The sequence below is a fragment of the Crotalus tigris genome, unplaced genomic scaffold, assembly GCF_016545835.1.
Source record: "Crotalus tigris isolate CLP2741 ecotype Arizona unplaced genomic scaffold, ASM1654583v1 scf7180000024473.799607, whole genome shotgun sequence".
Classification (NCBI taxonomy): Eukaryota; Metazoa; Chordata; class Lepidosauria; order Squamata; family Viperidae; genus Crotalus; species Crotalus tigris.
In genome coordinates, this window is record NW_024100644.1 from 738,932 (window position 1) to 763,872 (window position 24,941).

Sequence of the window (24,941 nt, forward strand, 5' to 3'; positions counted from 1 at the left end):
TTTGCCCCACCCTCCTTTTAGCTTTGTGCGATGGAGGGGGGTGGGTTTGCCTGAGATGTTTTCTCAGGTGACACTTCTGGAACCAGACTCAGGTTTCTTTTCTCTGATTCTTATCCTGTTAGTAGCTCCTCTTCCTACCATTCAAGACCATTTCCTTCACCCTCTGCAGTTGGATTACTGTATAGTACTCTGCCTGGGACAGCCCTTGAATTTCTAATCTGAATTGCTCCAGAATGGAGAGGGATGGGAAGTTTGGGCAATATAAAACATCTGATCTCCGACTACCACTTCTAAGTGACCAAATGTTGTTTGAATTCTTTCCAGTCAAGCAGATACTTCTACTTACGACAGCATTGACTTACTACCAAAATTATGGTCCAAATTATGGTCAAAAGGTGAGGACTGCCTGCATTCAGATACACTCCACCTTTTTTGTGAAAAAAAAATATTCTACTAGATTTCTAAACAGTCCTGGACTTCATCTCAAATTTATACAGGTCTCAGCAAATTTTATGCAAAACCAAGATGACTTTCACTTCCTATTTAAACACTCATTATCCTTCTTCAGGCTACCTCAAGGTGCAAAAGTCATCCCTCTAAATTTCTCCACAATGACACCCTACTTCTTGAGTCTCATTATGCTGGCTGCCTTCTCCAAAGGTCTGTAATTTGGTCCATATTAAGCTTTTTCCAGCACTAAGGGAAATTTCATATCTTAATTATAGCTCTTACTTTCTAACTGTTACCCAATTGTGTGTTGTCTTTTCTCATTAGGAGGCCTCTCCCAGGGAGTTCTGACCCAGTCAGATCCAGTGCTGAAGAAACCCGGAGAAGCCCATAAACTAACTTGCGCTGTCACAGGATTCAATGTTAACAGCTACTGGATGAGTTGGATCAGACAGAAACCTGGCCAAGGACTGGAATCGCTTGTATATCATCTCTCATCTAGTAGCAACTATTATTCGCCAACAATCCAAGGACGATTTACTGCCTCCAAAGACAGTTCCAACTTCTATCTGCAAATGAACAACCTAAAAGCTGAGGACACAGCTGTCTATTACTGTGCAAGAGACACAGTGAAATAGATCTTAAGGGATCTCCTGCAAAAACCTTTCCTTTAATTACTGAAATGTCTCCAGAGGCGGCACCAGAGAACCACAAAATGAGTTCTCTATCATCTGGAACAGAATCAGCCAAGCCAAGAAGAGATGGAAATGAAAAGGCAAAACAAAAATAGCCCAAAAGATAATATTACTCCATATTTAATGTGGCTGAACATCTTTCACTTATTGATTTCTAACAAATTTGCTCTGGTGCCCTCCTCCTCCTCTTCTTCTTTTCTTCTTTGTTCTTTCTTTTTCTATCTTTGCCAGAAGACATCTCCAAGTCTGCTGTTTCCCTCTTCAAGGATTCATTTCAGAAGGATCCCTGGGATTTCTTCCATGAGAACCCATTTTTGTCATTAAATGTTTTGACTGGTATGGGATTTCCTCTCCTGCTGTTTTCCCAAGTCAAGTTATACTTTGAAAAGATAAAGTGGACATAACCAATATAAAAAAGAGACAGGCAGCTGTGAACTATAGCTCTCTATAGTTCACAGCTGCCAGAATGGAGAGGATGGGAAGTTTGGGCAATATAAAACATCTGAAATCTTGGTTTCACTGACTACCACTTCTAAGTGACCAAATGTTGTTTGAATTGTTTCCAGTCAAGCGGATGCTTCTACTTATGACAGCATTGACTTACTACCAAAATTATGGTCCAAATTGTGGTCAAAGGTTGGGGACTGCCTGCATTCAGATACACTCCATCTTCTTTGTGAAAAAAAAATTAGTCTACTAGATTTCTATACACTCCTGGACTTCATCTCATATTTATACAGGTCTCAGCAGAATTTATGCAAAACCAAGATGACTTTCACTTCCTATTTAAACACTCATTATCCTTCTTCAGGCTACCTCAAGGTGCAAAAGTCATCCCTCTAAATTTCTCCACAATGACACCCTACTTTTTGAGTCTCATTATGCTGGCTGCCTTCTCCAAAGGTCTCTAATTTGGTCCATACTAAGCTTTTTCCAGCACTAAAGGAAATTTCATATCTTAATTATGGCTCTTACTTTCTAACTGTTACCCAATTGTGTGTTGTCTTTTCTCATTAGGAGTCCTCTCCCAGGTAGTCCTGACCCAGTCAGATCCAGTGCTGAAGAAACCCGGAGAAGCCCATAAACTGACTTGCGCTGTCACTGGATTCGATGTTAACAGCTACACTATGTATTGGATCAGACAGAAACCTGGCCAAGGGCTGGAATGGATTGTTTACTATTATTCATCTAGTAGCAATGCTTATTCGCCAACAATCCAAGGACGATTTACTGCCTCCAAGGACAGTTCCAACTTCTATCTGCAAATGAACAACCTAAAAGCTGAGGACACGGCTGTCTATTACTGTGCAAGAGACACAGTGAAATAGATCTTAAGGGATCTCAAGCAAAAACCTTTCTTTAAATAACAAGTGAAATGTCTCGTGAGGGATTCACATGAGTTGTGAATCATCTGAAACAAAATCACCCAGGCAGAAAAGAGATGAAACAAAAAGGCGAAACAATTATACTCCCAAAGATATTATTACTCCATATTTATTGTGGTTGAATATCTTTCACTTATTTGTTTCTAAATATTTTGCTGTGGTTTCAGGTTCTTCTTCTGCCAGGGCCAGATGACACCTGAAAATGTCTTCCCTTCCCTCTTCAGGGATTCAGTTCAGAAAGATTCCTGGGATTTCTTCCATGAAAGGCCAAATTCTCCATTAGGTGTTTTGAATTGTATGGAATTTCATGTCCTGCTGTTTTTCTCAAATCAATTTCTATTTTGAGAATATCTGCTAGACCCAACAAAGTATAAACTAAAGGCAGGCAGTGTGAATTCTAGCTCTTTTTTAGGATTGCAAAGGAAAGAGTCAGCTAAAATAGCACAATCTTGCAAATCGGATTCTGCTGTACTTCCCATCATTCTTATACCTCAATCAATCCGCAGGGTAGTTGTCTGAATTGTCTCTTAATATTATCTGGCAATTCTGGTCCTCAAAATATGTTTTGGCTCCCTTTTTGTGTAATTCTGTCAAAGTCATCTTTGCATTTACATTTGCATTGTTTCTTCTTTGCAAACTGTTTTCATTTCAGGATCAAGTGACTCCATCAGCTTCCAGTTGTTGTCAGACCTTCAAGCTAGACCAGACTTGGAAACCAAAGCCATATAGAGCAATATGGATGTTATTATGAAGACATGGTAGTAGTGCCTTTCAAGCCTCAATGTGCTTGCCCCATCTTTCTTTCTGACCCAAACTCAGGTTTCTTTTCTCCCACTGTTATCCTGGTAGTGGCTCTTTCTCTTTTCCCGCAGGACCATTTCCATAGCCATCTGCAGTTGGATTACTGTAAAGTACTCTGCCTGGGACTGCTTTGGCAGATGATTTCTAATCTGCATCAGTCGAGAATGTGGATGGATAGACAGTTTGGGTGTTATAAAACTTCTAATCTATGAGTTGTCTGAAATCCCACTTCACAGTGCTGGTTGTCAGCTGTACATCTCTACATGCCATAGGGCCAGTTTACCTGCATGGCTTCATTCTCTCTGATTATTTCTTAATGCTCGGTAGATCTGGCTGCAAAGGTGATGTTGGTCGGTGATGTTGTTCACTATTTGCAATCCTTTCTCTTTTTTTCAAGGGGTCTTCTCAGAGATTCAGCTTGTAGGACCTGGTCCAGGATTGGTGAGACCTGGAAGTCAACTCAACCTAGTTTGTAAAGTCACAGGTTTCTCCATTGCTACTTCTTCATCTTATGCTTGGCATTGGGTCAGGCAACCATCTGGGAAAGGTCTCGAATGGCTTGCATCCATAAATGTCAATAATGGAGGCAAGTGGTATGGAAACTCTGTAAAAGGTTGTGCCACCATTTCTGCAGATCAGTCCAGGAACGAGTTCTCCCTCCAACTGAATTCAGTCTTAGCTGCAGACTCATCTGTGTATTTCTGTGCCCGAGAATACACATTGAAACAACCTCTATTTGGACTCTGTACAAAAAAAGAGAAAATTGTTTTCATAAAGTGTAATGCCAAGCAGATGGAGAGGGGGAGAGAGGAGGAGGAGCAGGAGGAGGAGGAGACAAAGAGATACAGAGAGACAAAGAGACAGAGACAGAGATAGATAGATAGATAGATAGATAGATAGATAGATAGATAGATAGATAGATAGATAGATAGATAGATAGATAGATAGATAGATAGATAGATAGAGAGACAGAGGGAGAAATATGATATCGATGTTCTGGAAGAAGATCATTAGATGCTTTAGTTATTAAAGCGTTACTGATCTCCCTTACCATCACCACTTTTATTGTTTTTGTCTTTCTTCTGAAATAGATGGGAGGACACTGAATGGCCATCATTGGAATTGTACAAAGCATCTAAGGTTGAGGACTGTCTGCATTCAGATACACTCCATCTTCTTTGTAAAAAAAAAATAGTCTACTAGATTTCTATACACTCCTGGAATTCATCTCATATTTATACAAGTCTCAGCAAATTTTATGCAAAACCAAGATGACTTTCACTTCTTATTTAAACACTCATTCGCCTAATTCAGGCTACCTCAAGGTGCAAAAGTCATCCCTCTAAATTTCTCCACAATGACACCCTACTTCTTGAGTCTTATTATGCTGGCTGACCTTCTCCAAAGGTCTGTAATTTCGTCCATTCTAAGCTTTTTCTAGCAGTAAAGGAAATTTCATATCTTAACTATGGGTCTTACTTTCTAACCGTTATCTAATTTTGCTGGGTGTTTTTTTATTAGGTGGTCTCTCCTAGGTAGTCCTGACCCAGTCAGATCCAGTGCTGAAGAAACCAGGAGAATCCCATAAATTGGCTTGCTCTGTGACTGGATTTAATATTAACAGTTATTACAGCTGTCTATTAATGTGCTTCTTGGGGATCTTTTTCAGGAAATTAAATGTAGAATAGAAAAGAGAAGATCAAATTCCTCACTCGGTTTCAAGCACACTGTTCACAGTTGTGCTGGTTAGTGCTTTTGGACTTCAGTTGCTAGTAGCTTGGGCTGGTCGATGCAATATGGCCAGCCTTTCTTCTGTCAGGTTAGAAGGCTTTCCCCAAGTCAAACAAAACAGCCGCCGCCATTCCAGAATTGCTGGAGCACCCTTCTATCTTTGTCGCCTCTCCAGGGCAACTTAGACCCACTTAGGGTCCTCAGGCAGGGAGAAATTAGCTGCGGGAGTGCAGAGAATCTGCAACCCTGCGACTTATCACTACCGCGTAAAACTGGAAGTTTTTGGTTTGTTGGTTTGTGAAATTTTACGGATGCTACACGTGACTATATCTCCCAATTGTTGCAATATTACATTTTACCTGGAAATGCTTTCTCATTCATAAAATCGGCATTGATCTGCATAAATCTGAACCTAAAGAAAGGGAATGCTACAAAATATATCACACTAGCAGCAAAAGGGAAATTAAATATCAAATACCAATTATGCAAGTAGGTAGTTGTTTATTGTCCATTCAAAGTTATGACAACTTTAGAAAGAATTTTTAAAGCACATAAAGCACTTCCAGCCATCACATAATATCAAATTGCCCCCCTCTTTTCTTGAGGTCATATAACCACATTTCAGGTACTTGGAATCTACCTTGTATTTAGAGCCAATTGCAACATATGGCAGTCACACAAACGTTTGCAATTTTTTTGCCGATCTCTGACTTTTTTTGCAAGTGTCAGGGGAAAAAAATGCCCTTTTGAAACAATGGATTTGCTTAAGACCTAAAAGAGCTAATGTTACCAAACATGAAAAATAATGGTTGAAAATGTGTCCAGTCATGTGGTTGCTTCTACTTATGACAGCAATAATTTATAGCCAAAATTCTGGCCAAATTGTCCTACCTCAAGGACTGCTTGTAACCAGATACACTCCTTGTGAAAAATATTCTGCAGTAAATTTCAATACATTTCTGGACATCATCTCATATTTATACAGGTCCCGAAAAGATTTATGCAAAGCCAACATGACTTTCACTTCCTATTTAAACTCACAGTCACCTTCTTCAGGCTCATCTCAAAACTCATCTCTCTAAACTTCTTCACAATGACTTCCCACTTTTTAATTCTTATCATGCTGATTATCTTCCCCAAAGGTTTGTACTTTGGTCCATGTAAAGTTTTTTCTAGAACTCAAGGAAATGTCATATATTAACTGTGGATCTTACTTTCTAACCATTACCCAATTGTGCTTTGTCTTTTCTCATTAGGTGGCCTCTCCCAGATAGTCTTGACCCAGTCAGATCCAGTGCTGAAGAAACCCGGAGAAGCCCATAAATTGACTTGCACTGTCACTGGGTTCAATGTTAATAGCTATTACATGGGTTGGATCAGACAGAAACCTGGCCAAGGACTGGAATGGCTTGTATATTATCTCTCATCTAGTAGCAACTATTATTCACCAACAATCCAAGGACGGTTTACTGCCTCCAAAGACAGTTCCAACTTCTATCTGCAAATGAACAACCTAAAAGCTGAGGACACGGCTGTCTATTACTGTGCAAGAGACACAGTGAAATAGATCTTAAGGGATCTCCTACAAAAACCTTTCCTTTAATTACTGAAATGTCTCCAGAGGCGGCACCAGAGAACCACAGAATGAGTTGTCTACCATCTGGAACAGAATCAGCCAAGCCAAGAAGAGATGGAAATGAAAAGGCAAAACAAAAATAGCCCAAAAGATAATATTACTCCATATTTAATGTGGCTGAACATCTTTCACTTACTGATTTCTAACAAATTTGCTCTGGTGTCCACCTCCTCCTCTTCTTCTTTTCTTCTTTCTTCTTTTTTTTCTTCCTTTGCCAGATGATATCTCCAAGTCTGCTGTTTCCCTCTTCGAGGATTCATTTCAGAAGGATCCCTGGCATTTCTTCCATGAGAAGCCATATTTGTCATTAAATGTTTTGACTGGTATGGGATTTCGTCTCCTGCTGTTTTCCCAAGTCAAGTTATACTTTGAAAACATACAGTGGACATAACCAATATAAAGAAGAGACAGGCAGCTGTGAACTATAGCTCTCTTTTCTCAATATAAAAACCAACCAACCAACCAAACAAACAAACAAACCAAAAAATCTGAAATAGCAAAATCTTTCCAGTCTGATCCTGCTATACTTCTCATCCTCCTTACACCCCAGGGAAATGGGGGGAGGGGGGTACTTGTCTGAATATTTGATGACCGATCCTGATCCTCAAAATACCTTTCAGCTCCATTTCCCATTGTGACAGGTTTTGTCTAATTCTATCAAAGTGAGCTTTGCACTGATATTTTCATTGCCTCTTCTTTGCAAATTTACCTTATTTTTGGATTAAGTGACTCCATCCGTATCCAGTTGTTCTCAGACCTCCAAGTTAGACAGATTAGGAAACCAAAGTCATGTAGAACAATATTGGTTTTGTTAGAAGGATATAGCAATAGTGTCTTTCAAATCCCAATGCTTTTGCCCCACCCTCCTTTTAGCTTTGTGAGATGGAGAGGGGTGGGTTTGCCTGAGATGTTTTCTCAGGTAACACTTCTGGAACTAGACTCAGGTTCTTTTCTCTGACTCTTATCCTGTTAGTAGCTCCTCTTCCTAAAATTCAAGACCATTTCCTTCACCCTCTGCAGTTGGATTACTGTATAGTACTCTGCCTGGGACAGCCCTTGAAGTTGATTTCTAATCTGAATTGCTCCAGATTGGAGAGGGATGGGAAGTTTGGGCAATATAAAACATCTAAAATCTTGGTTGCACTGACTACTACTTCTAAGTGACAAAAAGTTGTTTGAATTCTTTCCAGTCAAGCAGATGCTTCTACAGTATTGACTTACTACCAAAATTATGGTCAAAATTGTGGTCAAAAGGTGAGGACTGCCTGCATTCAGATACACTCCATTTTCTTTGTGGAAAAAAAATAGTCTACTAGATTTCTGTACACTCCTGGACTTCATCTCATATTTATACAGGTCTCAGAAGAATTTATGCAAAACCAAGATGACTTTCACTTCCTATTTAAACACTCATTATCCTTCTTCAGGCTACCTCAAGGTGCAAAGTCATCCCTCTAAATTTCTCCACAATGACACCCTACTTTTTGAGTCTCATTATGCTGGCTGCCTTCTCCAAAGGTCTATAATTTGGTCCATACTAAGCTTTTTCCAGCACTAAAGGAAATTTCATATCTTAATTGTGGCTCTTACTTTCTAACTGTTACCCAATTGTGTGTTGTCTTTTCTCATTAGGAGGCCTCTCCCAGGTAGTCCTGACCCAGTCAGATCCAGTGCTGAAGAAACCCGGAGAAGCCCATAAACTGACTTGCGCTGTCACTGGATTCGATGTTAACAACTACAATATGTATTGGATCAGACAGAAACCTGACCAAGGACTGGAATGGATTGTTTACTATTATTCATCTAGTAGCAATGCTTATTCACCAACAATCCAAGGACGATTTACTGCCTCCAAAGACAGTTCCAACTTCTATCTGCAAATGAACAACCTAAAAGCTGAGGACACGGCTGTCTATTACTGTGCAAGAGACACAGTGAAATAGATCTTAAGGGATCTCCTGCAAAAACCTTTCCTTTAATTACTGAAATGTCTCCAGAGGCGGCACCAGAGAACCACAGAATGAGTTGTCTACCATCTGAAACAGAATCAGCCAAGCCAAGAATAGATGGAAATGAAAAGGCAAAACAAAAATAGCCCAAAAGATAATATTACTCCATAGTTAATGTGGCTGAACATCTTTCACTTATTGATTTCTAACAAATTGGCTCTGGTGCTCTCCTCCTCCTCTTCTTCTTTTCTTCTTTCTTCTTTCTTTTTCTATCTTTGCTAGAAGACATCTCCAAGTCTGCTGTTTTCCTCTTCAAGGATTCATTTCAGAAGCATTCCTAGCATTTCTTCCATGAGAAGCCATATTTGTCATTAAATGTTTCGACTGGTATGGGATTTCGTCTCCTGCTGTTTTCCCAAGTCAAGATATATTTTGAAAAGATACAGTGACATAACCAATATAAAGAAGAGCCAGGCAGCTGTGAATTATAGCTCTCTTTTCTCAATGTAAAAACAAAACAAAGAAGCAAACAAACAAACAAAAAAACTGAAATAGCAGAATCTTCCCAAAATGATCCTGCTGTACTTCTCATCCTCCTTACACCCTAGGGAAACAGGGGGGTACTTCTCTGAATTGTTTTCTGAATATTTGATGATCAATCCTGATCCTCAAAATACCTTTCAGCTCCATTTCCCATTGTGACAGGTTTTGTCTAATTCTATCAAAGTGACATTTGCACTGATATTTTCATTGCCTCTTCTTTACAAATTTACCTTATTTTTGGATTAAGTGACTCCATCCGTATCCAGTTGTTCTCAGACCTCCAAGTTAGACAGATTAGGAAACCAAAGCCATGTAGAACAATATTGGTTTTGTTAGAAGGATATAGCAATAGTGTCTTTCAAATCCTAAAGCTTTTGCCCCACCCTCCTTTTAGCTTTGTGAGATGGAGGGGATGGGTTTGCCTGAGATGTTTTCTCAGGTGACACTTCTGAACCCAGACTAAGGTTTCTTTTCTCTGATTCTTATCCTGTTAGTAGCTCCTCTTCCTACCCTTCAAGACCATTTCCTTCACCCTCTGCAGTTGGATTACTGTATAGTACTCTGCCTGGGACAGCCCTTGAATTTCTAATCTGAATTGCTCCAGAATGGAGAGGGATGGGAAGTTTGGGCAATATAAAACATCTGATCTCTGACTACCACTTCTAAGTGACCAAATGTTGTTTGAATTGTTTCCAGTCAAGCAGATGCTTCTACTTATGACAGCATTGACTTACTACCAAAATTATGGTCCAAATTGTGGTCAAAAGATGAGGACTGCCTGCATTCAGATACACTCCATCTTTTTTGTGAAAAAAAAATAGTCTACTAGATTTCTATACACTCCTGGACTTCATCTCATATTTATACAGGTCTCAGCAAATTTTATGCAAAACCAAGATGACTTTCATTTCCTATTTAAACACTCATTATCCTTCTTCAGGTGCCTCAAGGTGCAAAGGTCATCCCTCTAAATTTCTCCACAATGACACCCTACTTCTTGAGTCTCATTATGCTGGCTGCCTTCTCCAAAGGTCTATAATTTGGTCCATATTAAGCTTTTTCCAGCACTAAAGGAAATTTCATATCTTAATTACGGCTCTTACTTTTTAACTGTTACCCAATTGTGTGTTGTCTTTTCTCATTAGGAGGCCTCTCCCAGGTAGTCCTGACCCAGTCAGATCCAGTGCTGAAGAAACCCGGAGAAGCCCATAAACTGACTTGCGCTGTCACTGGATTCGATGTTAACAGCTACAATATGTATTGGATCAGACAGAAACCTGGCCAAGGACTGGAATGGATTGTTTACTATTATTCATCTAGTGACAATGCTTATTCGCCAACAATCCAAGGACGATTTACTGCCTCCAAGGACAGTCCCAACTTCTATCTGCAAATGAACAACCTAAAAGCTGAGGACACGGCTGTCTATTACTGTGCAGGAGACACAGTGAAATAGATCTTAAGGGATCTCATGCAAAAACCTTTCCTTTAATTACTGAAATGTCTCCAGAGGCGGCACCAGAGAACCACAAAATGAGTTGTCTACCATCTGGAAGAGAATCACCCAAGCCAAGAAGAGATGGAAATGAAAAGGCAAAACAAAAATAGCCCAAAAGATAATATTACTCCATATTTAATGTGGCTGAACATCTTTCACTTATTGATTTCTAACAAATTTGCTCTGGTGTCCTCCTCCTCCTCTTCTTCTTTTCTTCTTTCTTCTTTCTTCTTTCTTTTTCTATCTTTGCCAGAAGACATCTCCATGTCTGCTGTTTCCCTCTTCAAGGATTCATTTCAGAAGGATTCCTGGCATTTCTTCCATGAGAAGCCATATTTGTCATTAAATGTTTTGATTGGTATGGGATTTCCTCTCCTGCTGTTTTCCCAAGTCAAGATATATTTTGAAAAGATACAGTGGACATAACCAATATAAAGAAGAGCCAGGTAGCTGTGAATTATAGCTCTCTTTTCTCAATATAAAAACCAACCAACCAACAAACAAACAAACCAAAAAAACTGAAATAGCAAAATCTTTCCAGTCTGATCCTGCTATACTTCTCATCCTCCTTACACCCCAGGGAAACAGGGGGGTGCTTGTCTGAATTGTTTTCTGAATATTTGATGATCAATCCTGATCCTCAAAATACCTTTCAGCTCCATTTCCCATTGTGACAGGTTTTGTCTAATTCTATCAAAGTGAGCTTTGCACTGATATTTTCATTGCCTCTTCTTTGCAAATTTACCTTATTTTTGGATTAAGTGACTCCATCCGTATCCAGTTGTTCTCAGACCTCCAAGTTAGACAGATTAGGAAACCAAAGTCATGTAGAACAATATTGGTTTTGTTAGAAGGATATAGCAATAGTGTCTTTCAAATCCCAATGCTTTTGCCCCACCCTCCTTTTAGCTTTGTGAGATGGAGAGGGGTGGGTTTGCCTGAGATGTTTTCTCAGGTGACACTTCTGGAACTAGACTCAGGTTCTTTTCTCTGACTCTTATCCTGTTTGTAGCTCCTCTTCCTAAAATTCAAGACCATTTCCTTCACCCTCTGCAGTTGGATTACTGTATAGTACTCTGCCTGGGACAGCCCTTGAAGTTGATTTCTAATCTGAATTGCTCCAGATTGGAGAGGGATGGGAAGTTTGGGCAATATAAAACATCTGATCTCTGACTACCACTTCTAAGTGACCAAATGTTGTTTGAATTCTTTCCAGTCAAGCAGATGCTTCTACAGTATTGACTTACTACCAAAATTATGGTCAAAATTGTGGTCAAAAGGTGAGGACTGCCTGCATTCAGATACACTCCATTTTCTTTGTGGAAAAAAAATAGTCTACTAGATTTCTGTACACTCCTGGACTTCATCTCATATTTATACAGGTCTCAGAAGAATTTATGCAAAACCAAGATGACTTTCACTTCCTATTTAAACACTCATTATCCTTCTTCAGGCTACCTCAAGGTGCAAAGTCATCCCTCTAAATTTCTCCACAATGACACCCTACTTTTTGAGTCTCATTATGCTGGCTGCCTTCTCCAAAGGTCTATAATTTGGTCCATACTAAGCTTTTTCCAGCACTAAAGGAAATTTCATATCTTAATTGTGGCTCTTACTTTCTAACTGTTACCCAATTGTGTGTTGTCTTTTCTCATTAGGAGGCCTCTCCCAGGTAGTCCTGACCCAGTCAGATCCAGTGCTGAAGAAACCCGGAGAAGCCCATAAACTGACTTGCGCTGTCACTGGATTCGATGTTAACAACTACAATATGTATTGGATCAGACAGAAACCTGACCAAGGACTGGAATGGATTGTTTACTATTATTCATCTAGTAGCAATGCTTATTCACCAACAATCCAAGGACGATTTACTGCCTCCAAAGACAGTTCCAACTTCTATCTGCAAATGAACAACCTAAAAGCTGAGGACACGGCTGTCTATTACTGTGCAAGAGACACAGTGAAATAGATCTTAAGGGATCTCCTGCAAAAACCTTTCCTTTAATTACTGAAATGTCTCCAGAGGCGGCACCAGAGAACCACAGAATGAGTTGTCTACCATCTGAAACAGAATCAGCCAAGCCAAGAATAGATGGAAATGAAAAGGCAAAACAAAAATAGCCCAAAAGATAATATTACTCCATAGTTAATGTGGCTGAACATCTTTCACTTATTGATTTCTAACAAATTGGCTCTGGTGCTCTCCTCCTCCTCTTCTTCTTTTCTTCTTTCTTCTTTCTTTTTCTATCTTTGCTAGAAGACATCTCCAAGTCTGCTGTTTTCCTCTTCAAGGATTCATTTCAGAAGCATTCCTAGCATTTCTTCCATGAGAAGCCATATTTGTCATTAAATGTTTCGACTGGTATGGGATTTCGTCTCCTGCTGTTTTCCCAAGTCAAGATATATTTTGAAAAGATACAGTGACATAACCAATATAAAGAAGAGCCAGGCAGCTGTGAATTATAGCTCTCTTTTCTCAATGTAAAAACAAAACAAAGAAGCAAACAAACAAACAAAAAAACTGAAATAGCAGAATCTTCCCAAAATGATCCTGCTATACTTCTCATCCTCCTTACACCCTAGGGAAACAGGGGGGTACTTCTCTGAATTGTTTTCTGAATATTTGATGATCAATCCTGATCCTCAAAATACCTTTCAGCTCCATTTCCCATTGTGACAGGTTTTGTCTAATTCTATCAAAGTGACATTTGCACTGATATTTTCATTGCCTCTTCTTTACAAATTTACCTTATTTTTGGATTAAGTGACTCCATCCGTATCCAGTTGTTCTCAGACCTCCAAGTTAGACAGATTAGGAAACCAAAGCCATGTAGAACAATATTGGTTTTGTTAGAAGGATATAGCAATAGTGTCTTTCAAATCCTAAAGCTTTTGCCCCACCCTCCTTTTAGCTTTGTGAGATGGAGGGGATGGGTTTGCCTGAGATGTTTTCTCAGGTGACACTTCTGAACCCAGACTAAGGTTTCTTTTCTCTGATTCTTATCCTGTTAGTAGCTCCTCTTCCTACCCTTCAAGACCATTTCCTTCACCCTCTGCAGTTGGATTACTGTATAGTACTCTGCCTGGGACAGCCCTTGAATTTCTAATCTGAATTGCTCCAGAATGGAGAGGGATGGGAAGTTTGGGCAATATAAAACATCTGATCTCTGACTACCACTTCTAAGTGACCAAATGTTGTTTGAATTCTTTCCAGTCAAGCAGATACTTCTACTTACGACAGCATTGACTTACTACCAAAATTATGGTCCAAATTATGGTCAAAAGGTGAGGACTGCCTGCATTCAGATACACTCCACCTTTTTTGTGAAAAAAAAATAGTCTACTAGATTTCTAAACAGTCCTGGACTTCATCTCAAATTTATACAGGTCTCAGCAAATTTTATGCAAAACCAAGATGACTTTCACTTCCTATTTAAACACTCATTATCCTTCTTCAGGCTACCTCAAGGTGCAAAAGTCATCCCTCTAAATTTCTCCACAATGACACCCTACTTCTTGAGTCTCATTATGCTGGCTGCCTTCTCCAAAGGTCTGTAATTTGGTCCATATTAAGCTTTTTCCAGCACTAAGGGAAATTTCATATCTTAATTATAGCTCTTACTTTCTAACTGTTACCCAATTGTGTGTTGTCTTTTCTCATTAGGAGGCCTCTCCCAGGGAGTTCTGACCCAGTCAGATCCAGTGCTGAAGAAACCCGGAGAAGCCCATAAACTAACTTGCGCTGTCACAGGATTCAATGTTAACAGCTACTGGATGAGTTGGATCAGACAGAAACCTGGCCAAGGACTGGAATCGCTTGTATATCATCTCTCATCTAGTAGCAACTATTATTCGCCAACAATCCAAGGACGATTTACTGCCTCCAAAGACAGTTCCAACTTCTATCTGCAAATGAACAACCTAAAAGCTGAGGACACAGCTGTCTATTACTGTGCAAGAGACACAGTGAAATAGATCTTAAGGGATCTCCTGCAAAAACCTTTCCTTTAATTACTGAAATGTCTCCAGAGGCGGCACCAGAGAACCACAAAATGAGTTCTCTATCATCTGGAACAGAATCAGCCAAGCCAAGAAGAGATGGAAATGAAAAGGCAAAACAAAAATAGCCCAAAAGATAATATTACTCCATATTTAATGTGGCTGAACATCTTTCACTTATTGATTTCTAACAAATTTGCTCTGGTGCCCTCCTCCTCCTCTTCTTCTTTTCTTCTTTGTTCTTTCTTTTTCTATCTTTGCCAGAAGACATCTCCAAGTCTGCTGTTTCCCTCTTCAAGGATTCATTTCAGAAGGATCCCTGGGATTTCTTCCATGAGAACCCATTTTTGTCATTAAATGTTTTGACTGGTATGGGATTTCCTCTCCTGCTGTTTTCCCAAGTCAAGTTATACTTTGAAAAGATAAAGTGGACATAACCAATATAAAAAAGAGACAGGCAGCTGTGAACTATAGCTCTCTATAGTTCACAGCTGCCAGAATGGAGAGGATGGGAAGTTTGGGCAATATAAAACATCTGAAATCTTGGTTTCACTGACTACCACTTCTAAGTGACCAAATGTTGTTTGAATTGTTTCCAGTCAAGCGGATGCTTCTACTTATGACAGCATTGACTTACTACCAAAATTATGGTCCAAATTGTGGTCAAAGGTTGGGGACTGCCTGCATTCAGATACACTCCATCTTCTTTGTGAAAAAAAAATTAGTCTACTAGATTTCTATACACTCCTGGACTTCATCTCATATTTATACAGGTCTCAGCAGAATTTATGCAAAACCAAGATGACTTTCACTTCCTATTTAAACACTCATTATCCTTCTTCAGGCTACCTCAAGGTGCAAAAGTCATCCCTCTAAATTTCTCCACAATGACACCCTACTTTTTGAGTCTCATTATGCTGGCTGCCTTCTCCAAAGGTCTCTAATTTGGTCCATACTAAGCTTTTTCCAGCACTAAAGGAAATTTCATATCTTAATTATGGCTCTTACTTTCTAACTGTTACCCAATTGTGTGTTGTCTTTTCTCATTAGGAGTCCTCTCCCAGGTAGTCCTGACCCAGTCAGATCCAGTGCTGAAGAAACCCGGAGAAGCCCATAAACTGACTTGCGCTGTCACTGGATTCGATGTTAACAGCTACACTATGTATTGGATCAGACAGAAACCTGGCCAAGGGCTGGAATGGATTGTTTACTATTATTCATCTAGTAGCAATGCTTATTCGCCAACAATCCAAGGACGATTTACTGCCTCCAAGGACAGTTCCAACTTCTATCTGCAAATGAACAACCTAAAAGCTGAGGACACGGCTGTCTATTACTGTGCAAGAGACACAGTGAAATAGATCTTAAGGGATCTCAAGCAAAAACCTTTCTTTAAATAACAAGTGAAATGTCTCGTGAGGGATTCACATGAGTTGTGAATCATCTGAAACAAAATCACCCAGGCAGAAAAGAGATGAAACAAAAAGGCGAAACAATTATACTCCCAAAGATATTATTACTCCATATTTATTGTGGTTGAATATCTTTCACTTATTTGTTTCTAAATATTTTGCTGTGGTTTCAGGTTCTTCTTCTGCCAGGGCCAGATGACACCTGAAAATGTCTTCCCTTCCCTCTTCAGGGATTCAGTTCAGAAAGATTCCTGGGATTTCTTCCATGAAAGGCCAAATTCTCCATTAGGTGTTTTGAATTGTATGGAATTTCATGTCCTGCTGTTTTTCTCAAATCAAGTTCTATTTTGAGAATATCTGCTAGACCCAACAAAGTATAAACTAAAGGCAGGCAGTGTGAATTCTAGCTCTTTTTTAGGATTGCAAAGGAAAGAGTCAGCTAAAATAGCACAATCTTGCAAATCGGATTCTGCTGTACTTCCCATCATTCTTATACCTCAATCAATCCGCAGGGTAGTTGTCTGAATTGTCTCTTAATATTATCTGGCAATTCTGGTCCTCAAAATATGTTTTGGCTCCCTTTTTGTGTAATTCTGTCAAAGTCATCTTTGCATTTACATTTGCATTGTTTCTTCTTTGCAAACTGTTTTCATTTCAGGATCAAGTGACTCCATCAGCTTCCAGTTGTTGTCAGACCTTCAAGCTAGACCAGACTTGGAAACCAAAGCCATATAGAGCAATATGGATGTTATTATGAAGACATGGTAGTAGTGCCTTTCAAGCCTCAATGTGCTTGCCCCATCTTTCTTTCTGACCCAAACTCAGGTTTTTTTTCTCCCACTGTTATCCTGGTAGTGGCTCTTTCTCTTTTCCCGCAGGACCATTTCCATAGCCATCTGAAGTTGGATTACTGTAAAGTACTCTGCCTGGGACTGCTTTGGCAGATGATTTCTAATCTGCATCAGTCGAGAATGTGGATGGATAGACAGTTTGGGTGTTATAAAACTTCTAATCTATGAGTTGTCTGAAATCCCACTTCACAGTGCTGGTTGTCAGCTATACATCTCTACATGCCATAGGGCCAGTTTACCTGCATGGCTTCATTCTCTCTGATTATTTCTTAATGCTTGGTAGATGTGGTCATGAAGGCATTCTATAGGATGGGACCTATGCAGGATGGGACCAATCTATAAAAGAAAGGATCAGATCATTGATGTGTGGCACCTTTGCTTATATTCACATGGAAAGGGTAACGTTGGTTACATAATAGATCTAATAGGTTTAGGGATGCATCACAAATTTGGAGATAATGAGTACTCCCAGTTACAATTTCACTTATTTGAGATTATTTTTATTTTATGGTCACTCCTGAAAGTAAGCCTCCAAAAACATTAGGTGTTGGTATTTTTGCTCCAGAATATTCTTACTTTTTCTCTTCCCCCACATTAGGCCAAAAGGTAAACTGATTCATGCTGATATGACTGAACTGTCTACAAATAAAATTTCATCAGGAACCTCACACAGACCCAAGATTTCAATTTCTGTCCATATCAGTTTATCAAAAGGAAGAGACAGTTGCTCATGAGCCAACCTTGTAACAAAATCAGGTTTTTAGACTGAATTTATTTTTCTACAGTCAATATAGGAGGAGCTTATGCAAAACTTTATGAGACACAGTGCTGAAGCTTTGCTTCAAAATAAATCCATTCAGTATGAGATTCTCATTTATTCTGAAATTCAAAGACCTTCCTAAATGACCACCATGGCATTATGGTTCTTTGCATTTTGTTTTACAGCACTTCCAAGATGTAAGAATATTTAACAGAAAATTAGAAGATCTTTATTTGGTCGGTGATGTTGTTCACTATTTGCAATCCTTTCTCTTTTTTTCAAGGGGTCTTCTCGGAGATTCAGCTTGTAGAATCTGGGCCAGGATTGGTGAGACCTGGAAGTCAACTCAACCTAGTTTGTAAAGTCACAGGTTTCTCCATTGCTACTTCTTCATCTTATGCTTGGGATTGGGTCAGGCAACCACCTGGGAAAGGTCTCAAATGGCTTGCAGCCATAAATGTCAATAATGGAGGCAAGTGGTATGGAAACTCTGTAAAAGGTCGTGCCACCATTTCTGCAGATCAGTCCAGGAACGAGTTCTCCCTCCAGCTGAATTCAGTCTTAGCTGCAGACTCATCTGTGTATTTCTGTGCCCGAGAATACACATTGAAACAACCTCTATTTGGACTCTGTACAAAAAAAGAGGAAATCATTTTCATGAAGTGTAATGCCAAGCAGATGGAGAGGGGGAGAGAGAAGGAGGAGGAGGAGGAGAGAAAGAGATAGATAGATAGATAGATAGATAGATAGATAGATAGATAGATAGATAGATAGATAGATAGATAGATAGACAGACAGACAGAAATATCATATAGATGTTCTGGAAGAAGATGACTAGATGATTCAATTATTGAAGAGATACTTATCTTCATTACCATCACCACTTTTATTGTTTTGCATGCAAGGCAAATAGGAAGCTGTTTAGCCTGCAAAACTCCACCTGTTCTGTCCTTCCTCTTTATTCTGAAAAAGATGGGAGGACACTGAATGGCCATCATTGGAACTGGACAAAGCATCTAGGATCTTCATTACAGAAGTTTTAGGAAGTCTTTGTATTTAAGTTAGTCTGTGATATTTCCTTGTCCAACTTGTTCAAATTTGTCCCAAGCAAGGGATTTAAAGTGGAGGAAGGGGTGTCATTAGCTTATTCAAAGATACTCACTTTAAATAAGCTTAAGATAATTTACCATACAACAGCAAATAAGCTTCAAAATCTCCCGATTTCCCCCTTTCCCTCAAAAAGGATCTAGGAATTCTATCGATGGGGCTGCTATCACTTCCCAACTTTTGCCAAAATAATTGAATGAATGTATCAATGGAGTTACCAGGAATTGACTTCACCTTCTTATATAACAGATGTAAACATGTGTAACGTCATGGAAACCAGAAGGAGCTGATCTGAAAGACTTCACAGTCTTTGTTCAAGAATTAAAGCAACTTTTCCACTATTTTAAATGATTGTAGTTAGTTTCAGAAATACATAGATAAACCCTGATCATTTTGTGTGACAAATCCTATTAAACCTGTTCTCAGTCATGTATTTCTTCTAGACCTTGGGTGTCAAACACACGACATCATGTGATATGTCGTGACATATTGCAACTTTTTCCCCATTGCCGGCAATGGGGTGGGCATGGTTTTAGCTTCACACATCCAGCCCATGGGCCCGTAGTTTGACAATCCTGTTCTAGACAGTCATGACTTACTACCAAGTTTGTGGTGAAATTGTAGTCATAAGTTTACTTTTACCCAGATACATTCCATCATCTTTTTGAAAGGTATTCTCTACTAAATTCAATACATTTCTGGACTTCATTTCATATTTATATTAGTCCGAGCAAGATTTATGCAAAGCCAACATTACTTTCACTTCCTATTTAAACTCACAGTGACCTTCTTCAGGCTCATCTCAAAACTCATCTCTCTAAACCTCTTCACAATGGCAATCCACTTCTTAATTCTCATCGTGCTGGTTGCCTTCATCAAAGGTTTGTAGTTTGGTCCATGTTAAGCTTTTTCTAGCATTTAAGGAAATTTCATATCTTAACTATGGATCTTACTTTCTAACCCTTATCCAATTATGCTTGGTGTTTTTTCATTAGATGGCCTCTCCCAGATAGTCTTGACCCAGTCAGATCCAGTGCTGAAGAAACCAGGAGAATCCCATAAACTGACTTGCGCTGTCACTGGATTCAATGTTAACAGCTATTACATGGGTTGGATCAGACAGAAACCTGGCCAAGGACTGGAATGGCTTGTTTACTATTACACATCTAGTAGCAACTATTATTCACCAACAATCCAAGGACGTTTTACTGCCTCCAAGGACAGTTCTAACTTCTATCTGCAAATGAACAATCTAAAAGCTGATGACTCGGCTGTCTATTATTGTGCAAGAGACACAGTGAAATAGATCTTAAGGGATCTCATGCAAAAACCTTTCCTTTCAGTACTGAAATGTGTCAAGAGGGGACAGCAGAGAACCACAAAATGAGCATCTGGAACAAAATCACTCAGGCAGAGAAGAGATGGAAATGAAAAGACAAAACAAGAATACCCCCAAATAAATTATTGTTCTACACTTAGTGTGGTTGAACATCTTTCACTCAATGGTTGCAGTGGTTTCCTGCAGGTTCTTCTTCCGATGCCAGATGACCTCCCCCCCCCCCAAAATCAAATTCTATTTTGAGGAGATCTGCTAGATAAACTAGCAGGGATGTCAAACTGCTGGCCCATTAGCTGGACGCATCATTCGGAAGGTGCACCCACCCCATTGCCGGCAATGGCAAAACCGTCCCAATGTGTTGTGCAATGTCACGTGATGTCGCAAGTTTGACATGTCTGAACTAAAGGAAGGCTCCGTGAATTCTATCTCTCTTTTGGAATGTTAGAAAAAAAGTCAGCTAAAATTACAAAATGTTGCAAGTCTGACTCAGCTATACTTCCCATACTTCTTATTACTCCAGTGAATCAAGGGGGTAGTTGTCTGAATTGCTTCCGAATATTATCTGGTGATTCTGGACGTCCAAAACTGCTTCAGATGCCTTTTTCCTTTGTAACAATGATGGTGTAATTTTGTCAAAGCATTGATGGTTGCATGGCTTGGTCTTGGCGGCAAACCAAACTTATGTCTGAATCACGTGACTCATACCTTATTTAACATCCACTTGTTAAACTCCAGCCTAGAACAGATGAGGAAACAGAACCCATACATAAAGCAACAGTATTTTCATTAGAAAGATACAGTAATAGAGTCTTCATCTCTGAATGCACTTTCCTCTTCCTCCTTTTACATTGTAAGAATGAGGGAGCGTCTTGTAAGACGTTTTCTCAGGTGACCCTTCCTGCACACACTCAAGTCCTTTCCTCTGATTGTTGTTCTGGCAGAGGCTGCTCTTGAAAGTGATTTTTAATCTGCATTGTTTGAGAATTTAGAGGGATGTGCAGTTTGAACATTATGAAATTTCTAATGTGCCAGTTGCACTAGCTTCCACTTTCAAAGCACTAGTTATTACCCATAATGCCGTACAATAAGATTACTTTCCTTACTTCATTGTCTTTGATTGTCGCTTAATGCCCACCTGAACTGACAGTGAAGGCCTGCTCCAGGACGGGACCTAGATTCTAGTATTTGTGTCACAACTTCAACCTAATGGAACAACACTCCCCAGGATATCTGAATGGCCCTAATTTCATTGACATTGTAAGAAATAAACATGAAAGCCAGAATTTTCCCACAGAATTTTGGTTCTAAGGATTAAATGAGTCTGTTCTTAATTACTTAATATTCACATCAAGTTTTAGACTAGGAGGAAAATGATTTTGGATCTCATGATTAGTATTGTTGTATCTTGAAAAAGGCTGAGAAGCTAAACATTCTTTATTTTTGGGTTAGAGAATTAGCAGGATTCCTAGGGCCCAGTTGTGAATTTAAATTAATTTTTTACTTTATCTGCAAGCATTAGACAAGGTTTGTCTGCACAGACTGAGTTACATTTTATTTCTTCAATTAAATTAAAAATTTCATTGATTTTTAAAGAAAATGACAAAACATATGAATGTAATATTAGGCAGAGCTTTTTTTTTGTCATTGAACGCACGGAATGGCGTTCCGGCACCTTTTTTCAACGGAATTTGTGGAACTAAAAAAAGTTCAGTCAGACCTTCCAACTTCTTCTGAGAAAAAATAAGATCTCACAAGGAGTTGGAAGGTCTGACTCAATTTTTCCGTTTCCCTGCAGCAGAAGTTTAAGGAACAAATCCCTAATTCTCTTTCCTAATTTAGGAGCATGAAAAATGCTGTATACATCACTTTAACATTATTGATTAGGATCACCTTTGTATTTTTTCACCCCAAATTCTTTATATTTTAAACAGAAAAACTCCAGGAATTGGATGAACTAGGAAACAATCCCACTTGTCCATTCTCCTCTATTTCTTTAGAAAAAGACTGTAGTGTTGTTTAATGCATATCCTTCCCTTTTGTTGAAAACCAATCTATAAAAACATGATCAGTTCCTCAATGGGTTCTATATTTACTTATTTTCTTTTCATAAGGAAATAGATATGTTGGGTAACCAGTAGATGTGGTCTGTTTAGAGATGCATCACAAATATGGGAGATATTGAGTTTTCCTAGTCATAACTTCTCTTATTTGTGAATGTTTTCTATGAACACCCCTCAATGTAATTTTTTTTAAAGTTCTTTGTATTTTTTCTCTATTATATTTTTACTTTCTTCCCTTTCATAAATTAAGCATACAACAGCATGACAACAGAATAGAATGGGATACAATGGGATGGAGTGGGAAAGGATGGAATGGAACTGGAGAGAAGAGGAGAGGAGAGGAGAGGAGAGGAGAAGAGAAGAGAAGAGAAGAGAAGAGAAGAGAAGAGAAGAGAAGAGAAGAGAAGAGAAGAGAAGAGAAGAGAAGAGAAAAGCAACACAACCAGGAAAGGACTGGACAAGACAGGATAGGATAAGATAGGATAGGATAGGATAGGATAGGATAGGATAGGATAGGGTAGGGTAGGGTAGGGTAGGGTAGGGTAGGATAGGGTAAGATAGGATAGAGTAGGGTAGGGTAGGATAGGGTCAGAACAAAACAGAACAGAACAGAACAGAACAGAATAGAATAGAATAGAATAGAATAGAATAGAATAGAATAGAATAGAATAGAATAGAATAGAATAGAATAGAATAGAATAGAATAGAATAGAATATTTGGCTAAGTATGATCAGAAACACAAGCAATTTGTCTTTAATTCAGCAGCTCTCAATGTAGATGAAAGGCAACAGTGTAATAATAATAATAAGAAGAACAACAATAACAACAATAACAATGTTGGAAGGGACTTTGGAAGTCATCTAGTCCAGCCCCCTGCTTAGCCAGGAAACCCTATACCATTTCAGACAAATGGCTGTCCAGTCTCTTCTTAAAAACTTCCAGTGTTGGAACATTCACCCCTTCTGGCGGCAGGTTGTTATAAGTACTGTGAGGATTAGATGCTCAGCAGAGTGATGGCACAAGTGAAAAACTGCCTCTGTGTCTAGTTGTTTTCGCATGTAATGCTATAGGAAAGGGGTGTCAAACTCGCCACATCACACGATGTGTCATGACATATCTTGACTTTTTCCCCATTGCTGGAGCTGGGGTAGGCGTGGTTTTGGTATGATGCATCCAGCCTGCAGGCTGGCAGTTTGACACCCCTGCTATAGAACATGAAGTGTCTGCATGAACGTAATGCCCTATATTCATGCAGACATGAAGTGTCTGCATTTAATATCTCATCAGGGACTTCATGCAGAACTGAGATTTCAATTTCTCTCCATCTCACTTTATCATAAGAAAGACAAAGAGGTCCATGAGCAACTTTGTAACAAATTCAGGTTTTAACACTGAATTTATTTTCCCCCACTCAATAGAGGTGGAACTCATGCAAAGTTTATGAGATGCAATGCTGATGCTTCTCTTCAAAATAAGCCTATCCACTATGAGTTCCTCACTTCCTTTGAAGTTCAAAGATCTCACTGGGACATCCTAGATGGCCATCAGGGCATTGTGGTTCTTTGCATTTTGGTTTACAGTGCTTCCAAGATGTAAGAATATTTAATGAAATATTAGGAGATATTAATTTGGTCAGTGATGTTGTTTATTGATCACAATCCTTTCTGTTTTCCCAAGGGGTCTTCTCAACTGTTCAACTTGTAGAATCTGAACCAGGAATAGTGAGACCTGGAAGTCAACTCAACCTACTTTGTAAAGTCACAGATTTCTCCATTGCTACTTCTTCACAATACGCTTGGCATTGGATCAGGCAACCAAATGGAAAAGGTCTCCAATGGCTTTCAGCCATAAATGTCAATAATGGAGGCAAATGGTATACTAATTCTGTAAAAAGCCGTGCCACCATTTCTGCAGATCAGTCCAGGAACGAGTTCTCCCTCCAGCTGAATTCGGTCATAGCTGAAGATTCATCTGTATATTTCTGTTTCCGAGAGCACACAGCGACATATCTTCTATTTGTGGTCTGTAAAAAACAAGAGAGAGAGAGAGGGGTGGGGGTGGGGGAGAGAAAGGGAGAACTGATAGAACAATGTATAAGTATTTTCTTTTTATAAAATGGGGTTAGTTTTATTAGATCAAAATTTACAGAGTTTCATAGGGAGACACCAGAGGTCTGGTGGGAATAGATGCATACTAATTTTCTTTTCTTTTCTAATATAAGAGGCTGAAAAGTGCTTCAATTTTTAAAGAGTTAGAGTTCTCCATTACCATCACCCCCCCCCTTTTTTTTTGTTTGCAGATAAGAGAAATAGGAAGTTGTTTAGCCTGGAAAACTCCCACCTGTCCTGTCTTTCCTCTTTCTTCTGAAAAAGCAGAGAGGACACTGAATGGCCTTCCTTGGAACTGGACAAAGCCTCTAGGAGCCTCATTGCAGAAGACTTGATATTTTTTGATATTTTTTTCTCTATTATATTTTTACTTCCTTCCCTTCCACAAATTAAGCAAAAACAAAGTATTGATCCATGCTGATATGACAATAGACTAGAGTAGACTAGACTAGACTAGGCTAGGCTAGGCTAGACTAGACTGGACTGGACTGGAATGGGCTGGAATGGACTGGACTGGACTGGACTGGACTGGAATGGAATGGAATGGAATGGAATGGAAGGAAAGGGAAAGGAAGGGAAGGGAATGGAATGGAATGCAATGGAACGCAATGGAACGGAA

General features: G+C 39.2%; 1 protein-coding gene and 6 gene segments (V, D, J or C); all 7 read left to right on the plus strand.

The window, feature by feature from the left end:
* The first annotated feature begins 562 nt into the window (after window positions 1-562).
* On the plus strand, window positions 563-1,085 carry LOC120303655. The segment is given in 2 exon segments: window positions 563-660; window positions 775-1,085. Coding segments are annotated over 2 exon segments (360 nt in total).
* An 888-nt stretch (window positions 1,086-1,973) lies between these two features.
* Window positions 1,974-4,674, plus strand: LOC120303656 (M1-specific T cell receptor beta chain-like). Its single transcript, XM_039333346.1, has 5 exons — window positions 1,974-2,045; window positions 2,160-2,461; window positions 2,711-2,822; window positions 3,726-4,073; window positions 4,643-4,674. The coding sequence occupies exons 1-5, from the start codon at window positions 1,997-1,999 to the stop codon at window positions 4,672-4,674; spliced, it is 843 nt and encodes a 280-aa protein (XP_039189280.1). The 5' UTR covers window positions 1,974-1,996.
* Window positions 4,675-6,127: 1,453 nt separating this feature from the next.
* On the plus strand, window positions 6,128-6,626 carry LOC120303657. The segment is given in 2 exon segments: window positions 6,128-6,201; window positions 6,316-6,626. Coding segments are annotated over 2 exon segments (360 nt in total).
* Window positions 6,627-8,010: 1,384 nt separating this feature from the next.
* LOC120303658 lies at window positions 8,011-8,638 on the plus strand. The segment is given in 2 exon segments: window positions 8,011-8,213; window positions 8,328-8,638. Coding segments are annotated over 2 exon segments (360 nt in total).
* Window positions 8,639-10,143: 1,505 nt separating this feature from the next.
* LOC120303659 lies at window positions 10,144-10,643 on the plus strand. The segment is given in 2 exon segments: window positions 10,144-10,218; window positions 10,333-10,643. Coding segments are annotated over 2 exon segments (360 nt in total).
* Window positions 10,644-12,026: 1,383 nt separating this feature from the next.
* Window positions 12,027-12,654, plus strand: LOC120303660. The segment is given in 2 exon segments: window positions 12,027-12,229; window positions 12,344-12,654. Coding segments are annotated over 2 exon segments (360 nt in total).
* Window positions 12,655-17,866: 5,212 nt separating this feature from the next.
* LOC120303661 lies at window positions 17,867-20,120 on the plus strand. The segment is given in 4 exon segments: window positions 17,867-17,904; window positions 17,991-18,065; window positions 19,597-19,695; window positions 19,810-20,120. Coding segments are annotated over 2 exon segments (360 nt in total).
* Window positions 20,121-24,941: the final 4,821 nt, after the last annotated feature.

What these genes read in the sequence shown, in the direction of transcription:
- LOC120303656 (XM_039333346.1), top strand. Translation starts at nt 1,997, where the DNA reads ATGACACCCTACTTTTTGAGTCTCATTATGCTGGCTGCCTTCTCCAAA. An exon ending in TCCATTAGGTGTTTTGAATT is followed by an intron (nt 2,823 to 3,725) that starts GTATGGAATTTC and finishes CTTTTTTTCAAG; the next exon opens with GGGTCTTCTCAGAGATTCAG. An exon ending in ACAACCTCTATTTGGACTCT is followed by an intron (nt 4,074 to 4,642) that starts GTACAAAAAAAG and finishes CGCCTAATTCAG; the next exon opens with GCTACCTCAAGGTGCAAAAG.